Source organism: Oryctolagus cuniculus, chromosome X (assembly GCF_964237555.1).
Source record: "Oryctolagus cuniculus chromosome X, mOryCun1.1, whole genome shotgun sequence".
Taxonomy (NCBI): Eukaryota; Metazoa; Chordata; class Mammalia; order Lagomorpha; family Leporidae; genus Oryctolagus; species Oryctolagus cuniculus.
This window is the reverse complement of record NC_091453.1, coordinates 127277876-127298538: the sequence shown is the minus strand read 5'-3', so window position 1 is coordinate 127298538 and position 20663 is coordinate 127277876. Positions and strand designations below refer to the sequence as shown.

Here is a 20663-nt window from a genome sequence, read left to right as displayed (position 1 = left end):
CAGAAAAATCAAACTCCTTCTACATAATGTAAAAACTACAACTATGATTTGTCTCACTGAATAAAACTATGAGCTCTTGAAAGTCCAAGGCCACTTTTTATTCATCTTTAAATCCCCAAGACTTAGTACCATGTCTGGTGCATATTAAGTATGAAAAACTTATTGTCAAATGGAATAGAATAAAATTATAGTTCATAACCTCCCTATATCAAAATAAAGAATTTGCAACGGCTTAGAGTAGAAGGCACAGAAATGGAAACGTAAAGTCAGGCTAATTTGGTTACTATGATTGGACATTAAATTGAACTTTGAGCTTCCTCATAGCTAAGGCAAAAAGAAAAAGCTCATAGGTTCTAGAATGCCCTTTGTCTGATGGAAGAAAGCATGTACTAATTAATTAGTTGAGACAAATTATTGCCTGATAATAAAATGTAAAAATAAATTCCTCTAACTGGTTCATTTATAAGAATCTTTGAGCAATAAAAAACAAGTTTTGTTATCAATTTTCCAGAAGATGAATACATGTCCTTTATGTGTTTTTTTTCTCTATTGTGATAAAGAGCAGTACTAAGGAAAGTTAAATCTGCCTGTGGCATTAGATATCTAGGTTAATATAAATAAACTCTGCCTCCCCATAATTAGGTAACTGTCAATGAGTTTTTAAGTTTTGGAAGAAATCTGTTATACAGAAAACCAGTGGGGCTTGAAATGTGTACCTCTGTGTGCACTAATGACACAGGAAGGGTGGAGCTGTAATAACTTGGAGGTATGGAGGGCTGTCATCTCCCTTAGACTAACTTCCTCAAGGAGTAATTGTCTCAAAAGCAGTTGTGACAGGAACTGCATAGCAGACAATTCAAGGATGAATTCATAGGTGATACTTTTCTGAGTTGCTGATTGAAGAAAGAGCCATATGCTTCGCATAACAGACATGCTATGGCTACCAGTCAGAATTACCATGCTCATTCTTAAGACAAATACTGGAAAATTCAAAACACTCATGAGGCAGAATGAGCCACAGAACACGGACACACAGCCTCAAGAAGCCTATCATACAACAGTCACCAACTAATCTAACAGTCCGTCCATGTCACCAAAGCAAACTCTTTTTTTTTTTTTATTGACAGGCAGAGTGGATAGCGACAGAGAGACTGACAGAGAGAAAGGTCTTCCTTTTTGCCGTTGGTTCACCCTCCAATGCCACCGCGGCCGGCACGCTGCGGCCGGCGCACCACGCTGATCCGAAGCCAGGAGCCAGGTGCTTCTCCTGGTCTCCCATGGGGTGCAGGGCCCAAGCCCTTGGGCCATCCTCCACTGCACTCCTAGGCCATAGCAGAGAGCTGGCCTGGAAGAAGGGCAACCGGGACAGAATCTGGCGCCCCGACTGGGACTAGAACCCAGTGTGCCAGCGCCACAGGCAGAGGATTAGCCTATTGAGCCATGGCGCCAGCCCCAAAGTAAACTCTTTGCCTTCTAACTATTAGAGATGATTTAGTGAAAACCAGATTTTAATTTCTCAAGATGCGGTTATGAGATCCACTAAATAGAAAACCCAATGGGTCCTGAAATACATTTATACACAAGTACACAATGTATTCTTATTATACACCATAGCAACTTCTGATTCACATTGAATGTTCTTTTTTGCTCTCCAGAGACTTAGCAATCCTATTAAGGAGCAAGGTAATCTTGGCAGTCTGGATTGGACATTATAAACATAGAAAAATGAAATTTGGCCATTTCAATCAATTACAGGTTTTTTTTCAATTTGGCCATTTTTTTACTTCCGGTTCTAGAAAATTGGTTGATTCCTTAAAGGTAAGCTCTCTAGCCATGATTTTCTAAGTAATCACAATATCTCTATCATCAAGAAAATGCATTTTCCAAGTATTTTAAGGCATAAATTACATGTCTGGTTTGTGGCTCATGACTAACAGAACTCCTTCATTTAAGCTTTTTGCCTCTCATTACTTTAGAAAATGCAAACTTCCCTCAGTTTGCTTTAATGCTGTCTGCAAATAGGAGCATAATTTCCTCACAATACTAACATGAAGAAGGCCACTGTACCAAAGTATTTCTTTTTAATAAAAGTATTAAAAAGCTAGAAATTTTGGAATACATTACTTATTTTACTTTATTGTGACTAAAGAATGCAATTTAGCGATTCTTTTTTCTAATCCTAATATTTTACAGTTAATCACTATAAACAGTAAGTTGTTTCTTTGCCGTAGTTTTAATGACAATGATAGTCTGAACTTTTACAGTACTTTACAGATTTCAAATAAGGTTTCCTAGGCTCTTTCATTTGATCCCTATAACAACCATGTGAGCCAACAGTCACACTCTGGCCTCCATTTGGCCTTTTCCTGTCCCAACATAAATAACCTTAAGTAGTCATTAGAAAAACCTCTTTGTGCCTCAGTTTCCTCACTTTGACTGAGTTGTGTTGAGGTAGAAAATGTTACTCTTATTACTATTAATTATTATGATTCACTTCAGAAATGAGAAAACTACAGGCTAGAGAAATGAAGTTTCTTCCCCACAGTCACCCAGCAGGTAAGCTTATTAAGACTTCTGACTTCCTATCAGAGTATAAACAATTCCTTTTACAAAATCACATTGAAGTGGGTTGAAAAGCCTGTACTCACCATGTACAAGAACGTGAAGATGCATAAAAGCATTTCACTTCTCTGAACTACAATTCTTCATGAGAAACATTGGGAAAATGCAATATTCATATGGCTTTTGTTCAGAAGTTTGTTAATGTGGTATATCATATTGATTGATTTGTGAATGTTGAACCATTCCTGCATATCAGGGATAAAAAAATCCCACTTGGTCTGGATGGATGACCTTTCTGATGCATTGTTGCATTCTATTGGCTAGAATTTTTTTGAGGATGTTTGTGTCTATGTTCATCAAGGAAATTGGTCTGTAATTTTCTTTCAATGCTGCATCTTTTTCAGGCTTAGGGATTAAGGTGATGCTGGCTTCACAGGAAGAATTTTGGAGGATTCCCTCTCTTTCAATTGTTTTGAGAAGAATTGGAGTTATTTCTTTAAATATCTGGAATAACAAGAGCCTCGCATGATCACTGTCGTCATAAATAAGAGTGTCAATTGTTAAATCAACAACAGAGTCACTGTGCACTTGCTCGACATGTAGGACCTCTGTCCTTTTTGAGTGTACTATGAGAATTAAAGGTAAAATTTGTCTTCAAACAGTACTTTATACTTTGTGTGTCTGTATGACAGCAAACTGTTGAAATCTTTACTTAGTATAGGGTTGATCTTCTGTATATAAAGATAATTAAAAATGAATCTTAATGAAGGATGGGATGGGAGAGGGAGTAGAAGGTGGGGTGGGAATGGGGGAGGGAGGGCAGCTATGGGGGAAGAGCTGCTATATTCCAAAAGCTGTGCCTGTGAAATTTATATTTATTAAATAAAAGCTTTCTAAAAACTGCAATACTCTACTTGTCACAAGGATGAAAGAACTACATACAAAAAGCTCTGGCACAGTGCCTTCCACAGAGTTGGCACGTGGTACATGCCAACTCCTCACCAATCTTTCTACACTAGCAAAAACGTATCAAACGGCTTTATATTTCTCACGCACGTTTGAAGACTTCCTTCTCAAAAGGATAATATGAACTCAGATTTGAAAGATGTAAGCTACACAGGTAGCCCTAGACAGAAATTCCCTCTCAGTAACCAAATCTGGGGGTCGCCAACATTCTTTCCATTCCATAGGTGGTCCAGGGAAAGAAAGGAAAGAAATCATCCAGGAAATAAGAGATCACCATTTCTTCTTTCTATTAAGAAAGGGCAGTAGACTCTAGGAACCAGCATTCACTTGGCTAGATCATTAATTACTGACACTACAAGCCAAATGATTAGGCCATGTTCAAGCCTTTGAGATAACAAGAAGCTTCCTGAAAGTCCTGATTAACCACATGAGGAATTTTTACTTTTAAGTTGATTAAGTATTCCCATTACAACCCTAGTGGAAGGTTGTGGTGTCTCCTTGTTTTCTAAAAATGCACTGTGAGCCAGTTCTAGGACTCCTGCTGCCACTAGCATGCCCAGGTACTCCAAGTATCACCAGCTGAGTCTTTTTTCTAAGGTACCTTTTAAGTGCACATTAGTGCTCATATCATAATATAGGAGAAGAAAAGATACATAATCCTCAGTGATCTCACAGGGAATCCTGAACATAAACAGCACAAAATGACAACTGATCATCAACACAAGGGTGAGAGAAAAAGAATTACTAGGTAACCAACTGTTAGTATTGCTCCTTTTTTCATAGTTTAGACCAAAGAACAAAGATTATTCCCCATAAAGAAGTACAAAAGCAACAAGCTACTTATACAACATGCCTGGCCTTGAACAAGGCTAAATGTTTCCATCTGTGTCTCTACTTAATGTAACCTTGTGGTATCAAGACAAATGACTTATGAAAACTTCTGACAATGTTAAGAACAGGCTTTTCATCTTCAAAGCCTACTCAAAAATATACTGCTAGTATCTACAAATAAATGCATGTCTATATGATGGGCGAGAATACATTTACCTTAAAGATAACAGACCATTAATTCAACATGATTTGCAATATTAAGGAAGACTAAATGAAGAGTTCTTCATCTCATAATAGCGTTGAGAATGGGTGTGGACACTGAATTTAAAGAATAGACTCTCTGAGAAAAGTTCATTTTTTCATCCATCCAAAGAATTAAAACTCATCTGTTTGTCCCTCTTTCACCTTGAGAAGGAACAGTATGCCTATCACCCTTTGACCTTCCGCTACTCCCAGTCTTGCTCTATCCCCAATCTTGCTTAAACTTGCCTGCTTTTTTTCTCATTCTAATGTTCCATTCTCTACTTCTTCCCCTGGCTCAGGATTTTTCACCTACTCCTCATCTTGTCATTTATAATGGTCTCCTGCTCTACTCAGCATCAACTCTGTCCTATGCATCTTCCACTTACCCTTCTCCATTGATGTTGATTCCTTCCCATCCAACTCTAAAAATGCTCACATTTCTCTCACTTAAAAAAGAAGCTTCCCTCAATATAGTTGCTCCCTTTACTTTCTAACTTTCCTCTCTCCTTTCCTCCCTGCAAAACTTCTTTGCAAAATCACATCAACTGCTTCTCTTTACTTAACCACTACCTGATTACTCTCCAATCCCTGGCAGGTTGTCTCCCTACAATAACCACCACATCAACAAATAAAAAGACTTTTCCCTAAGGTCACCAGCTACCCTTACCTGAGAAATCCACCAGCCAATTTATAGCTCTTGCCTTTGCTGGTCTTTCATGCAACTATCAGGCCATTCCTCCAAAAAATCCTTTGGTTTTTAGTAAATATTTCTTTCCTACTACTTTCCTTACCTCTCTGATCACTCCTTTTTAGTCTATTTTCTTATACCTTGCTCACAGCACCAGTTTTATTCCTGAAATATTGCTACTACCCAGAATTCTCTTTGTCTCTCTCTTACTCCATAACATCACTCAGTGACTCATTCTCACAGCTTTCACTGTCACCTATACAAAGGTAAAAGTTAAATATAAATTTGCTACTCCCATGAGCTCCCTACACATATATCCAGTGCCTACTGGATATCTCCCCTTTGATATTACATTGATATTTTCAAACCCAACATGTTCAAAACTGAATTGTTTTTTTCTCTACAAGCAACAACCATGTTATCTTCTTGAATAACTTGATAATGATACTACCATACTCTCAAGTCAAAAACTTTAAAATCATTCATTCCTACCCCATACTTTCTCATATTCAATTAGACACCCAATCCTTTCATTTCAGTTTCTTCCTTCTACCTTGAACCTTTGCCACTATAAGGTCCCCTTAGCAATTAAAATAGATTTGTAACCTTCCTCTATTTTCCCATGTCCTGTCCAACATCATCTTTCTAAATTGTACATCTGTCCTGGCTATGCCATGAATTAAAAATTTGTAATGCCTTCTCTTCAAGTACAGAACAGAATTCAAACTCTTTGGAGTGAGGTACAAACTCTTTATTGATCCTTTCTCTGTCTGTTTCTGTAATAGCCTCATTATGCAGCCATATCGTCATTTGTTCATGATGACTTCTACCACTGGACTAGGAATTCCGTGAGTGCAGATATTAAGAATTATTCCTCTTTGTACACCAGTCTAAGAGACTAGTATGCAGTAATCCTTCAATAATTGTGTGTTAAAGGAATCAAATATCTAAATACACACATTCAAATGTATAATATAAATTAAAAGTGGCCGATACAAGAAAAATACATTTTTATGGATTATACTATTATTGACAGTTCACAAACCAATAGTTTTACATTACCTAAGTCTATTCCAGGCATACCAAAATTGGAAGTGACCTGAGTGTCTCAATCAAGAACTGTTTCCTTGTTCTGAACAAGGGAACAAACTGATTGTCTCACTAGTCACCAATTCAGTCAACTTACCCTTTACCCCAAAGTAGCATTGGGCCCTGTACTGTCCTCATTCAAGAACTTCTCTTTTCCAAAAGTCTCTGTAGGTTAAATAGTGTTCTCATAAAATTTCAACTAATGAAAATTTTCTGTTTTATTTATTACATTATTTTTGTTTCACTATAGAAAATTACAATGTTACTAAATTTCAATGAAAACTAATCAACTGCCAGCAGTTGAATAAGATTCTTTCATCATAATCGTTTTCCAGTCACTCCAAATATCCACCTCAGATAGAAAGTTCATAGGCAGTCATTGTGAAATCAATACTTGCAGACATAGCAGTATAATGGTTATTGGAGCTACACACTAGCCAGAATACATGAAAAAGTTAGCATAACTACGCTATCTCAATCTGGTTGAAGCAATTTCTTAACCTATGATTATTTACCACCACAAAAAATTATTGGCTTTTTCCTTTATTCTTCTTTTTTAACTTTTACTTAATAAATATAAATCTCCAAAGTACAGCTTTTGGATTACAGTGGCTTTTGCCCCCCCCCCATAACTTCCCTCCCACCTACAACCCTCCCATCTCCCGCTCCCTCTCCCATTCCATTCACATCAAGATGAATTTTCAATTATCTTTCTATACAGAAGATCAATTTAGTATATATTAAGTAAAGATTTGAACAGTTTGCACCCACACAGAAACACAAAGTGTAAAGTACTGTTTGAGTACTAGTTATAGCATTACTTCACAGTGTACATCATATTAAGGACAGAGATCCTACATGGGGAGTAAGTGCACAGTGACTCCTCTTGTTGACTTAACAAATTGACACTTTTGTTTATGGCGTCAGTAATCACCCTAGGCTCTTGTCATGAGTTGCCAAGGCTATGGAGGCCTTTTGAGTTCACCAACACCGATCTGATTTAGACAAGGTCATAGTGAAAGTGGAAGTTCTCTCCTCCCTTCAGAGAAAAGTACCTCCTTCTTTGATGGCCCATTCTTTCCTTTATTCTTGAAGAGTGGTTTTCAAAGAGTACTCACACCACTGAACATCTGCTAACAAAGTAACATGGGAATTGATAGAAATGGTACTGTGATGGGTGGCAATGATTGGAAGGAGAAATAGGCAACATGCATTGACATTCTGATGAAGACTTCAGGAGTTGTCTCTATGATAATCAAAGCCCTGGAATGCATGGGGGGGGGGATTCCTTGCTGTAGGAAGTGTTAGGAAAACCCTACTCTTCTCATCAGAGAAGTTGGATTTTGTCTCTGAAGACTTCCTCAGAAACTTGTAATTACCCAAATACAGTATATGTATTTATATTAGCTGTAAAATATATTCTTCTGCACGTGACTTGGGAATGTTAAAGGCAAATTAAATGTCGATTCATGAGTAACAGACAACCATTTTGCAGAAAGATGAATGACATACATATTCAGCTACCTTGTAGGGCTCCCCAAAAAGATCAAAGCCTGAAGAAAAGAGATCATCTTCTTGCTGGACTTCTTGATTCCTTCGCTCCCATTCCTTCTTTTTAAGTGCACTACGGTCTTGTTCATAGTGACTGATATGAAAAGAAAATGACAAAAGGAAAGAAAAGGTTAGTGGTAAAAGAAAAATAATTAAAAAGAGGGAAAAAAGAAATTAGAAACTCTAGTCATGACCAGGAGAATATGGCAGAATTCTTTTCTCTTGTCCTTGTTTGATTTTTAGAATCAATCACATGCTTCCCACTGTGCAGAAAGGTACTGAATTAAAATTACATTGTGGTGCCAACTGCCTAGGGCTCAGAATCCACAGATGTCACAAAGTCCCAGGGGAAAAGAATTATCAAACCATGGAGGTACAGATAAACTAGAATTCTTCTCTGAGCCCACAGCCAGGATAAGTCTGTTTTAATAAAGGCACACAAAAATCTAAGGACATTTTTGGAAACATAGACACACAACTATAAATCACTTAAATACCCACACTCCTTTTTGTGTGGTTGTTGTTGTATTGGTCTTCCCATAATTTGCTTCAAAGATAACTGGAAGATTTTTGGGGAAATTCTTCATAAAAAAGGGGTCTAGTTTAAACAACCATTAAATAACAATGAAAAAAGATAGGTATCAAAAGTCTTGAATGATCTTAATGCACAAATGTTAATAAAAATTTGTTTATTCTATGACTCTTATATTTTAGGCTTTCCCATTTGGATATAAAAAGCTTTGAGACAACATTTAAGATATCGGGCTGATTCCAAGAATTGAAGGAAACTGAATTAAAAGATAAGTTTATTTTGGTGTATTTTTTAAAAAAAATCCATGTAGACAAATGCTCTTCAAAGAGTGCATAGAAAATCCATAATATGCAAAAATGGCATGGATGCATGGATTTCAAAATTTTTAGCACTCAAATGAACTAATCTTTAAATCCATTTTCCAGGAACTGTTTCAAGATCCTTCATATATTCTGGGCACTTAGGTGTTACAGAATGAAACACTTCCCTATTAAGAAAACAACTATTTTCTTCATCATGTAGTTCTGCTAATTAAATCAGTCTTTAAGTCCTATGGTACAGGCTGAGCATACCTAATCTAAAAATCCAAAACCTTAAAGTTTTTGTGCATTGACATGATGTCACAGTTGGAAAATTTCACTCTAGACCTCAAAATGCAAGCACACCAGAAGCATTGCACAAATTATGGTCAGACTATGAATCTAAGGTATATATGAAACAAATGGATTTCATGTTTAAACCTGGGTCCCATCCTAAAGCTATCTTATGATATATATGCAAATATTCCCAAACCCAAAATAATGCTAAATCTGAAACACTTTTGGTTTCAGGGATTTCAGATACATAATACTCAATCTGTATTGAATTTTATTTTGTTCAATGGCTTTATTTTTTTAAGATTTTATTTTATTTATTTTAAAAGCAGAGTTTCAAAGAGACAGAGGAAGACAGATCCTCCATCAGCTGTTTCACTCCTCAAATGGCCACAATGGCCAGGGTTGGGCCAGGCTGAATCCAGGAGCCATGAACCAAGAGCTTCTTCCTCGTATCCCATGTGGGTGCAGGGACCCAAATACTCAGGCCATCCTCCACTGCTTTCCCAGGTCATTAGCAGAAAGTGTTATTGGAGGTAAAGCAGCCTGGACATGAATCAGTGCCCATATGGAATGCTGGCACTGAAGATGGCAGCTTAATACACTGCACCAGAGCACCAGCCCTTATTTACTGTTTTTTTTTTCTCCTGCTTTTGATGTTACCCTTATCCATGATGTTACCCTTATCCAAGCTGGGTAAATTTAAATTATATAAAATAAATTATATGAATGTACATATATCAATTGTACATAAATTTCCTAGCAGGTGCTGTATAGATATTGGTTTCCTTCCTCGTGTTAATATTACTGTGTTAAGACTTAGATAATTGACATGCATATTAACATAATAGTAAGAGAAATTACAAGAGATATACTGATGTAAAGTTACAAGTTGACAGGTTTTGAATAAATTTCAAAACCTAATGCCGGGGGACAGGTGCTGTGGCGCAGTGGGTTAAGCCTCCACCTGTGGCACTGGCACCCCACATGGGCACCAGTAGGCTGCTCCTCTTCAGATCCAGTTCTCTGCTTCAGCTCTCTGATATAGCCTTGGAAAGCAGTAAAAGATGTCCCAGGCGCTCGGGCCCCTGCACCAGCCTGAGGGCCCTGGAGGAGGCTCCTGGCTCTTGACTTCAGATCGGCACAGTTCCTGCTATTGCGGCCATTTGGGGAGTGAACTAGCAGATGGAAGATTTCTCTCTGTCTCTCCCTCTCACCATCTGTAATTCTACTTCTCAAATGAATAAATAAAATCTCACAAAACAAAACAAAAACCTAATGTGGGGCTGGTGCTTTAACATAGCAGGTAAGGCTGCCGTCTGAAGTGCTGGCATCCCATATGGGTGCCGGCTCAAGTCTTGGCTCTTCCAATTCTGATCCAGCTCTTTGCTATGGCCTGGGAAAGCAATAGAAGATGGCCCAAGTCCTTCGGCCCTGGCACACATGTGAGAGACCCAGAGGAGGCTGCTGGCTCCTGCCTTTGGATCGGCCCAGGCATTGTGGCTGTCTAGGAAGTGAACCAGTGGATGGAGGACCTCTCTCTCTCTCTCTCTCACTCTCTGCCTCTGTCTCTCTGTAACTCTGTCTTTCAAATAAATAAATAAATCTTTATAAGAAAAACCATAATGCTTAATGCCTATAATTGGTAAGTTAGATTGCTCATGAGTAGCATAACTTTAATTTATAACATAGAAGCCTAGAGCAAGAAGTATCTATGCAGCTTAAATAGATGTTGATACACTCTTAATGTGTGGTGCCACTGCACTTAATTTACCTTTTGCCACAGAAATTCTTGAATTGTCAAATTCAAAGTGTCTTTTGATAGCCATATCATTTGGAGAAATAACACTCATTGCTCTATATTTAAATAGTGGCAACATTTATAGAATGCTTACATTCACACTGCACTTTCATAATGCAGACAATGCCAGATACATAAGAGCTTACTGGGCCACTCATTCGTTTGGCATATGGTACCACTGGCTGGGAAAAGCAAAGAAAACATGCAAACCCCTACTCCAATCCCATGCCACATATCTGCAGAATGCCTGGTCAAGAAGATACCAAGTCCAGGTATTAAAAACCAGCCTTATCTTGTCTAGTCTCAGAAACCCTCTAAACATACCATGTTTTCTCATGCTATCATTTCATTTCTGTTTGCAAGCTGAGATGAGAGCCCCAAACAGTTGCCATGTGTCCCAGTGTCTATGTTGGAGTCTGATGTGGAATGAATCTGGCATTTTTTCAGGGCATCTTCACTCCATTAAGTGTGGAGAATGAGACTGTGCCTCTATGCCACATATACTGGATGTGTGTAATACAAACCCATCAATTTGCCAAAATGTAAGAAAGACAGAGTGTCAGGATAGGGGTGGGAAAACAAGTTAGAATATTTAGTGGGAGTAGAAGGTTTGTTGCAAAGGGGAAGGACACTTAATTTCTTTGCCTTCCATAGCAAATGATTGTCCATAACCAAACAAGAAGCAAAAGAAGTAATGCAAGCAAGATGTCAGTTTTCTAGCTATCCGTTCATTTCATGCACCTGACAGCTCACAATGACAGGCCCATAGATCACATTTAATTCTCCAATGAAGAGAACTGAAGTGTTTTGGTCTCTTGGCTTTGCAAACTACTTTCCTTCTCCTCTGAGGGAAAGATATAATTAAAACCCTAAAGGAAAAAAAAAAGGAGGAGAAGAGAAACGTGCTTCAACTTGCATGACAACCCTTCAAGCGGCCAGCAGTAAGGGCACTTTCGGGGCTTTACACTTGGCTTTGATTTGTTAGGAGGCTCTTGGCTGCATTTTGCATCAGTTCATTAGCTACCAAACTCCAGATGCAAATTTGAATAGCAGATTGAGTGTGCTCACGGGTGTTATCTGTTGCAAGCAAAACTGCCTGCTGCATTTTTTAACACATATAACAAAGAACAGTTAATTCTCATATCGATGGTGAGAATGAATTTAATCTCCATAGAGTTCCACTGTTCCTGGAAGGCAACCAAATATCTCCAACATTTTCCTTTCTCACTCAGCATGGCGTTGTATTGAAAGCTTCACATGGCGAGGTCTAATGAAGAATGAACTACATGGTGATGAGGCTTTCAGTGTATAACGTCACTGATTTCTGACTGAAACCGACATTACTAATTTGAAGCACCAGCTAATTAAAACCACAGCTATGTATTTAGCCTCTTGTTACACCTACTGCAGTTTATAATTATGAGGACCTCTTTATCTACTCAATTAAAGTTCTTACAATTCACCTAGGCTGTGTTTGAAACAGCGAGCCATGCAGAGGCTGCAAGAAAGTATATGTCTCTCCCTTGATGATTTGATGTGTCTTTATACTCTGGAATTTGTTTTACAAAGGAAAAGGGGCTCCATAGCCCCTAAAGAATGTTCAAGCCAGAAAACTGAATTAATCATTATGTTACTGGTCTAAATAACCGCAGCTTATTCACAATGATGAGCACAGGATGAATTGGTCGTATCAGAATGAAAACCCATCTTTATATGGAGAAGTTAAGCAAAAATGTTTGACTCGAAGGTTCATCATTCTTAGTAAGTTGGGAGTATTTTTTCCTCCTGGATATAGTAATATCTGTCACATAAGGATGACATAAAAACCACTGACCACTCAAAACTAATGTATTCATAATAAACCAAATACCTTTGATTTCTCTCTGTCTATCCTATATTTTTGGAATTTCTTTTTCGCTGATGTCCATATCAACGATAGGAACAACACAGAAAGAAGAATAAGTTCCATTTAACTACTTGGTTAACAGTCACTCTCATGCAAGACATGATAGACAGAAGCTTCTTTCCTTCATGAAGTTTTCACATTAGCTGTGATTTCACACACCCATGTGGTTTCTTGGCCCCCAGTAGCAGAGAAACTTCTCACATTTACATAGAAGCAAACTAAGGTCCTCCTAAAATGAGGGATGCTCTCCGAAGTCCTCATCAAATGAGTGGCAAAAGAAGATTTGAACCGGATTCATCCATCTTTAAATTCAAATAGTTCTCCTTTTCCTCTTTTCTCAGACACTCTCCTATCCCTGACCTTAAACTTGTTCTTGTATGTAGGTAACTCTCACGCTGCACATTAGAAGCCTCAGGTATATCTGTGTGACAATAAAATCCAGTGTACAGGTAGATTCACTGAGATCCAGAAAGTTCAATTATGCCATCTTCATTAGCTCACAGTGGTAGCCCACTCAGGCTGACAACACAGGCAAGTCTTCTGAAATAGAGACTTTTAAAAGAGAAGAGACTGTCACAATTACATATGTATAGTGCCCTCATTTTACAGATGAGGAAATTGAACTTTTTAGGTAATGGGCCTCACAGCAGGTTTGTGGCAGAACTAGGAGTCAGGAACCCAGGTTTTCCTGTTCCTAAACTAGCACTCGCCCCAATACCCATGATTTCTTTTTTCTGCCCCTGGTGTTTCCATCACTCCAAAATAAATATAAAATTTTTTTCACTCTATTATTCAACTTTCCTTAGGATTGAATTTTATTAGAAATTGCCAGTAGCAAAAAACATTAGGAATTTAATTTGGATTCAAGTATAGAAAAAACATCAGTTTCCTTTTATCAAAATGTAAATACACTAAAGTGATTACAAAAATTAAGGACATCTATGAGGAAGTGGCTGGGGTGGAGAACAGTAAAGCAGTTTAAGTCCATTGAGCCTATGTATTTCATAAAGCCTAATGATCATTGATTACCTAATTAAAACTACCTGGGGAAGCATTTAAAAACACCTATATTTAAAAATAACAAATTTGTTTAAAAATATGTCTAACTAATATAAGATTTATTTTTGTAACAATGTGCTTGAAAGTAAATAATTCAGCTTTACTATCTTCTAGTCCAACTGCATTAAATGACTTTATTTTGCCTATAAGAGCATAAAATACACATTTAATTCACCCAAGGGAGAAACATAAGCTGTAACTTACTCCTTGTGGTCTTATTGGGATGGGAGAGGGAGTGGGAGATGGAAGGGTTGGGGGTGGGAGGGAGGTTATGGGGGGAAAAAGCCGCTATGATCCAAAAGTTGTTCTTTGGAAATTTATATTCATTCAATAAAAGTTAAAAAAGAAAGAATTTCTCCCTTTTATAAAATGTGTGCAGATTTATCCTTAGCCCATGTTCCAGAGTTCCAAATGCCACTTTCTCAACATTTAGCTATGTGTTTAATTTGATACCAATCTAATCTGCACATATCTTCTATTTCTTAAAAGAGAGACTCTCAGCTATCCAATGCATTCAAAAACAACCCCCAATTTCTTTATTTATTTTCTCTAATAAACTTTAATTGAGAGGTGGTGGAGCCAAGATGGCGGAAAAGTGAGGGCACGCACCGATAGTCCGGGAAAATTTAGTTTAATAAAAGGGGAGTTACGGTAGCCTCAGAAAAAAGAACCAGGAAAATATTGCAGAGGAAACTCTTCTGGATCGAGTGGCCGTGAATCGGAGGACCTACTGGGAGAACAAGGTCACCCACCGCGCGGAAGCCGAGCCGCGGGACCGAGCCGCAGGAAGCCGCAGGGTCTGCGCGCCAGTGCTCGAAGGGAAGTGCGTGCCACACAGACAACAGCGGGGAGACTTGGGACGTCCAGGGCTCCGAGTCCACACATCAGAGCTGGAAGGGGAGCGGACCTGCGTGGAGAGCGTGGGAGCCCACAGTTCGGGACACCAGTGGCAGACTCAACACACCAGCGCTGGAACGCGAGGTGAGCCCAACCTCAATAGCCCGAGACACCGGCAGGCAAGCGGAGAGAGGAGACTAGAGGGAACGACCCCCGGGGTGGGGGGGGGGGAACTTCACCAGGCTAACTGGAAGAGAGAGAGAGGGAAAAAAAAAAAAGGTGACTGGTACGGACACAGGTTTCTCTCTCTCCGCTCACCTCTCAAGGGCGAGCAAGACAAAGAGCAGGCGCCATCTTGGACATACGTCATAAGCAGAGCGACCTCAGGTCTGCATCGGCCCTGAGCCTAGCAGAAAAACCTGACTCTGGGCGGGGCGAATTAACAGGAGATTAGGACCTAGTAAATTTGTGGTGCTACTGAACTGAGACTGTGAAAAAAGAGACGGTCGGGGAGAGAACTCATGGAATTCACGTGAGCACTCTACAGAGACGCTACAATTCTGTAACTTTGGCAACCCAGTGGGAGACTGAAGGAGAATTTGAGCCCACTCTGAGGGCCGAACAGATTCCCTGTGTGGTCCTTGGGAAAGAGCTTCCGATCTCTGGCTCCTGTGGGTATATCATTTGCCTGCTAACTACCTCCAACTTCGTTCAACTGTGCAGAATAACTTCCCTTTTGAATCAAAAAAAAGAAAGAAAGAGAGAGAGAGAGAGGTTTACCACGCCTAACCTGGGAGTGTCACCTTTGGCACACCAAACAGAGCTCTCAGGCCACACCCATCTCAAGCCCTAAGGCTCCATCAAAAACAGATAGTCCACTTAATCTAGAGTCATAGTATAACAAGAAAAAGCACCACAGTGAAGAAACCAAATATCTCCAATATGACAAATAACAAACGCAAAAACCAAGGTAATAAAAACAAGGAAGTCACCATGACACCCTCAAATGAAAAAGACACCCCAATTCAAGATTATGAGGATGATGACATAGAAGAAATGCAAGAAGCAGATCTCAAAAAATTGATAAGAGCATTAAGAAGTTCTCAAAAACAAATTCTTGAACTACAGAAATCCTTAATGGACAAGATTGAAAATCTCTCTCGTGAAAATGAAATATTAAGGAGGAATCAAAATGAAACGAAACAACTAGTACAACAGGAAACTGTGATAGTGACTGAAGTGAAGAATTCAATAGATCAAATGAAAAACACAATAGAGAGCCTTACAAACAGAATGGGTGAAGCAGAAGAGAGAATATTGGACTTAGAAGACAGAGAACATTAAGTAAGTAATGATCCTCTGTAAAAAAAAAAAAAAAAATTATCAACTCCCAACTTGACTCTCACTGGGATTAAACATGACAATAGGTCTGATCTGATTTCATCATCATTTAAAAAAAAAATCATCTATTATTTTTCACTTTATGTTTCTGTGTGAGAGCAAACTGTTGAAATCCTTACTTAATGTATACTAAGCTGATCTTCTGTATATTAAGATAATCGAAAATGAATCTTGATGTGAATGGAAAGGGAGAGGGAGTGGGAAAGGGGAGGGTAGTGGGTGGGAGGGACGGTATGTGGGGGAAGCCATTGTAATCCATAAGTCGTACTTTGCAAATTTATATTCATTAAATAAAAGTTAAAAAAAATAGCACTTGATAAAAATGTATCATTTGGCTGGTTGAATTAGAATTCTCCAGAGAAATAAAATCAGTAGGGGAGAAGGTTATGATAGGCATTATATATAAGGTATATATCAAGGTATATATTTACTAATATCCCACACATATGTAAAAAGTAGTATATGAAGTAGATCAATACATCGAAAGAGATGTATTATAAGGCATTGGTTCATGGGGGTACAGATGCTAAGAAGTTTCACGATCTGCCATCAGCCACCTGGAGCCCTTGGAGAGCCAGTAGAGAAGTCTAAAGGCCTGTGAGCTGAAGATCTAATGGTGCTCAGATCTACCCAAGTCTGGATACACTATGTAACGTACACTCTGTGGAATGGCTAAACCGAGGCATAACACAATTTTGAAATTTTATGTAAGTCTATCAACTGGAATATAATTTGCATGACAATGTAATTAAGAAAATAAATCAAATCATGAAGGATTTGGGGAAAAAAAAAGACAGAGAACAGGAAAGGATACAGTCAGACCAAAGAAAAGAAGAGGAAATTAGAAATCTAAAACATATTGTCGGGAATCTTCAGGATACTATTAAAAAACCCAACATTCGGGTTCTAGGAGTTCCTGAAGGCATGGAGAGGGAGAAAGGATTAGAAGGCCTTTTTAGTGAGATATTAGCAGAAAATTTCCCAGGTTTGGAGAAGGACAGAGAAATCCTAGTACAGGAAGCTCACAGAACCCCTAATAAACACGACCAAAAGAGATCCTCACCACGACACGTTGTAATTAAACTCTCCACAGTGAAACATAAAGAAAAGATCCTAAAATGTGCAAGAGAGAAACGTCAGATTACTCTCAGAGGATCTCCAATCAGACTCACAGCTGACTTCTCATCAGAAACTCTACAAGCTAGGAGGGAATGGCGAGATATAGCCCAGGTACTAAGAGAGAAACTGCCAGCCCAGAATATTATATCCTGCAAAGCTCTCATTTGTGAATGAAGGTGAAATAAAGACTTTTCATAGCAAACAGAAATTGAAAGAATTTGTTGCCACTCGTCCAGCCCTGCAAAAGATGCTTAAAGATGTGTTACACACAGAAACAAAGAAACACGGTCATCAATATGAAAGAAGGTAAAGGAAGGAAACCAAGGAAGGAAAGCTCACAGCAAAAGATCACAGGGAATTCAAAGCATATATTAGAACTTATCTTTGGCAAATGGCAGGGCAAAGTTACCACTTATCATTAGTCACATTGAACGTGAATGGCCTGAACTGTCCAGTTAAAAGACACCGATTGGCTGATTGGGTTAAGGAACAAAACCCATCTATTTGCTGCTTACAAGAAACACATCTTTCCAACAAAGATCCATACAGACTGAAAGTGAAAGGCTGGAAAAAGATATACCATGCCAACAGAAATGAAAAAAGAGCGGGTGTAGCCATCTTAATTTCAGACAACATAAACTTTACCACAAAAACTGTTAAGAGAGACAAAGAGGGACACTACATAATGATTAAGGGATCAATTCAACCGGAAGATATAACAATTATCAATGTATATGCACCTAACTACAGGGCACCGGTTTATCTAAAAGATTTGTTAACGGACTTAAAGGGAGACTTAGACCCCAATACAATAGTACTGGGGGACTTCAATACTCCACTCAGAAATAGACAGATCAATAGGACAGAAGATCAACAAGGAGACAGTAGATTTAAACGACACTATAGCCCAAATGGATCTAACAGATATATACAGAACTTTCAATCCTACAGCTAAAGATTTTACATTCTTCTCAGCAGTACATGGAACCTTCTCTAGGATTGACCACATACTAGGCCATAAAGCAAGTCTCAGCAAATTCAAAAGAATTAGAATCATACCATGCAGCTTCTCAGACCATAAAGGAATGAAGTTGGAAATTAGCAACTCAGGAATCCCTAGAGCATACGCAAACACATGGAGATTGAACAACATGCTCCTGAATGAACAATGGGTCATAGAAGAAATCAAAAGAGAAATTAAAAACTTTCTGGAAGTAAATGAGGATAACACCACAACATACCAAAACGTATGGGACGCAGCAAAAGCAGTGTTAAGAGGAAAGTTTATATCAATAGGTGCCTACATCAAGAAATTGGAAAGGCACCAAATAGATGAGCTTTCAATTCACCTCAAGGATCTAGAAAACCTACAGCAAACCAGACCCAAATCTAGTAGGAGAAGAGAAATAATTAAAATCAGAGAAGAAATCAACAGGATTGAATCAAGAAAAACATTACAAAAAATCAGCCAAACGAGGAGCTGTTTTTTTGAAAAAATAAACAAAATTGACACACCATTGGCCCAACTAACTAAAAAAAGAAGAGAAAAGACCCAAATCAATAAAATCAGAGATGAAAAAGGAAACGTAACAACAGACACCACAGAAATAAAAAGAATCATCAGAAATTACTACAAAGACTTGTATGCCAGCAAACAGGGAAACCTATCAGAAATGGATAGATTCCTGGACACATGCAACCTACCTAAATTGAACCAGGAAGACATAGAAAACCTAAACAGACCCATAACTGAGACAGAAATTGAAACAGTAATAAAGGCCCTCCCAACAAAGAAAAGCCCAGGACCAGATGGATTCACTGCTGAATTCTACCAGACATTTAAAGAAGAACTGACTCCAATTCTTCTCAAACTATTCAGAACAATCGGAGAAGAGGGAATCCTCCCAAATTCTTTCTATGAAGCCAGCATCACCTTGATTCCTAAGCCGGAAAAAGATGCAGCACTGAAAGAGAATTACAGACCAATATCCCTGATGAACATAGATGCAAAAATCCTTAATAAAATTCTAGCCAATAGAATGCAACAACGCATCAGAAAGATCATCCACCCAGACCAAGTGGGATTTATCCCTGGTATGCAGGGATGGTTTAATGTGCGCAAGACAATCAATGTGATACACCACATTAACAGACTGCAGAAGAAAAACCATATGATTATCTCAATAGATGCCAAGAAAGCATTTGATAAAATACAACACCCGTTCATGATGAAAACTCTAAGCAAACTGGGTTTGGAAGGAACATTCCTCAATACAATCAAAGCAATCTATGAAAAACCCACACCCAACATCCTATTGAATGGGGAAAAGTTGGAAGCATTTCCACTGAGATCTGGTACCAGACAGGGATGTCCACTCTCACCACTGCTATTCAATATAGTTCTGGAGGTTCTAGCCAGAGATATTAGGCAAGAAAAAGAAATTAAAGGGATACAAATTGGGAAGGAAGAACTCAAACTATCCCTCTTTGCAGATGATATGATTCTTTATTTAGGGGACCCAAAGAACTCTACTAAGAGACTATTGGAACTCATAGAAGAGTTTGGCAAAGTAGCAGGGTATAAAATCAATGCACAAAAATCAACAGCCTTTGTATACACAGACAATGCCATGGCTGAGGAAGAACTTCTAAGATCAATCCCATTCACAATAGCTACAAAGACAATCAAATACCTTGGAATAAACTTAACCAAGGACGTTAAAGATCTCTACGATGAAAATTACAAAACCTTAAAGAAAGAAATAGAAGAGGATACCAAGAAATGGAAAAATCTTCCATGCTCATGGATTGGAAGAATCAATATCATCAAAATGTCCATTCTCCCAAAAGCAATTTATAGATTCAATGCAATACCAATCAAGATACCGAAGACCTTCTTCTCAGATCTGGAAAAAATGGTGCTGAAATTTATATGGAGGCACAAGAGAGCTCGAATAGCTAAAGCAATCTTGTACAACAAAAACAAAGCCGGAGGCATCACAATACCAGATTTCAGGACATACTACAGGGCAGTGGTAATCAAAACAGCATGGTACTGGTACAGAAACAGATGGATAGACCAATGGAACAGAATTGAAACACCAGAAATCAATCCAAACATCTGCAGCCAACTTATATTTGATCAAGGATCTAAAACTAATTCCTGGAGTAAGGACAGTCTATTCAATAAATGGTGCTGGGAAAATTGGATTTCCATGTGCAGAATCATGAAGCAAGACCCCTACCTTACACCTTACACAAAAATCCACTCAACATGGATTAAAGACCTAAATCTACGACCTGACACCATCAAGTTACTAGAGAACATTGGAGAAACCCTTCAAGATATTGGCACAGGCAAAGAGTTTCTGGAAAAGACCCGGGAGGCACAGGCAGTCAAAGCCAAAATTAACTATTGGGATTGCATCAAATTGAGAAGTTTCTGTACTGCAAAAGAAACAGTCAGGAGAGTGAAGAGACAACCG

General features: G+C 38.5%; 1 protein-coding gene across 5 annotated transcripts in view; it reads right to left on the bottom strand.

Moving 5' to 3' along the window:
- AFF2 (ALF transcription elongation factor 2) overlaps positions 1-20663 on the bottom strand; it is a 597410-nt gene that overhangs the window by 405470 nt on the left and 171277 nt on the right. For 2 of the 5 annotated variants that reach the window (XM_051831606.2, XM_051831607.2), the window contains exon 2: positions 7892-8024. The exons of 1 other annotated variant lie outside the window; for it this stretch is intronic. In XM_051831606.2, coding sequence (XP_051687566.2) covers positions 7892-8024 — 133 coding nt within the window. The remainder of the gene's footprint in view (positions 1-7891; positions 8025-20663) is intronic. 2 more of the 5 variants (XM_008273461.4, XM_051831608.2) reach the window with 1 other exon arrangement.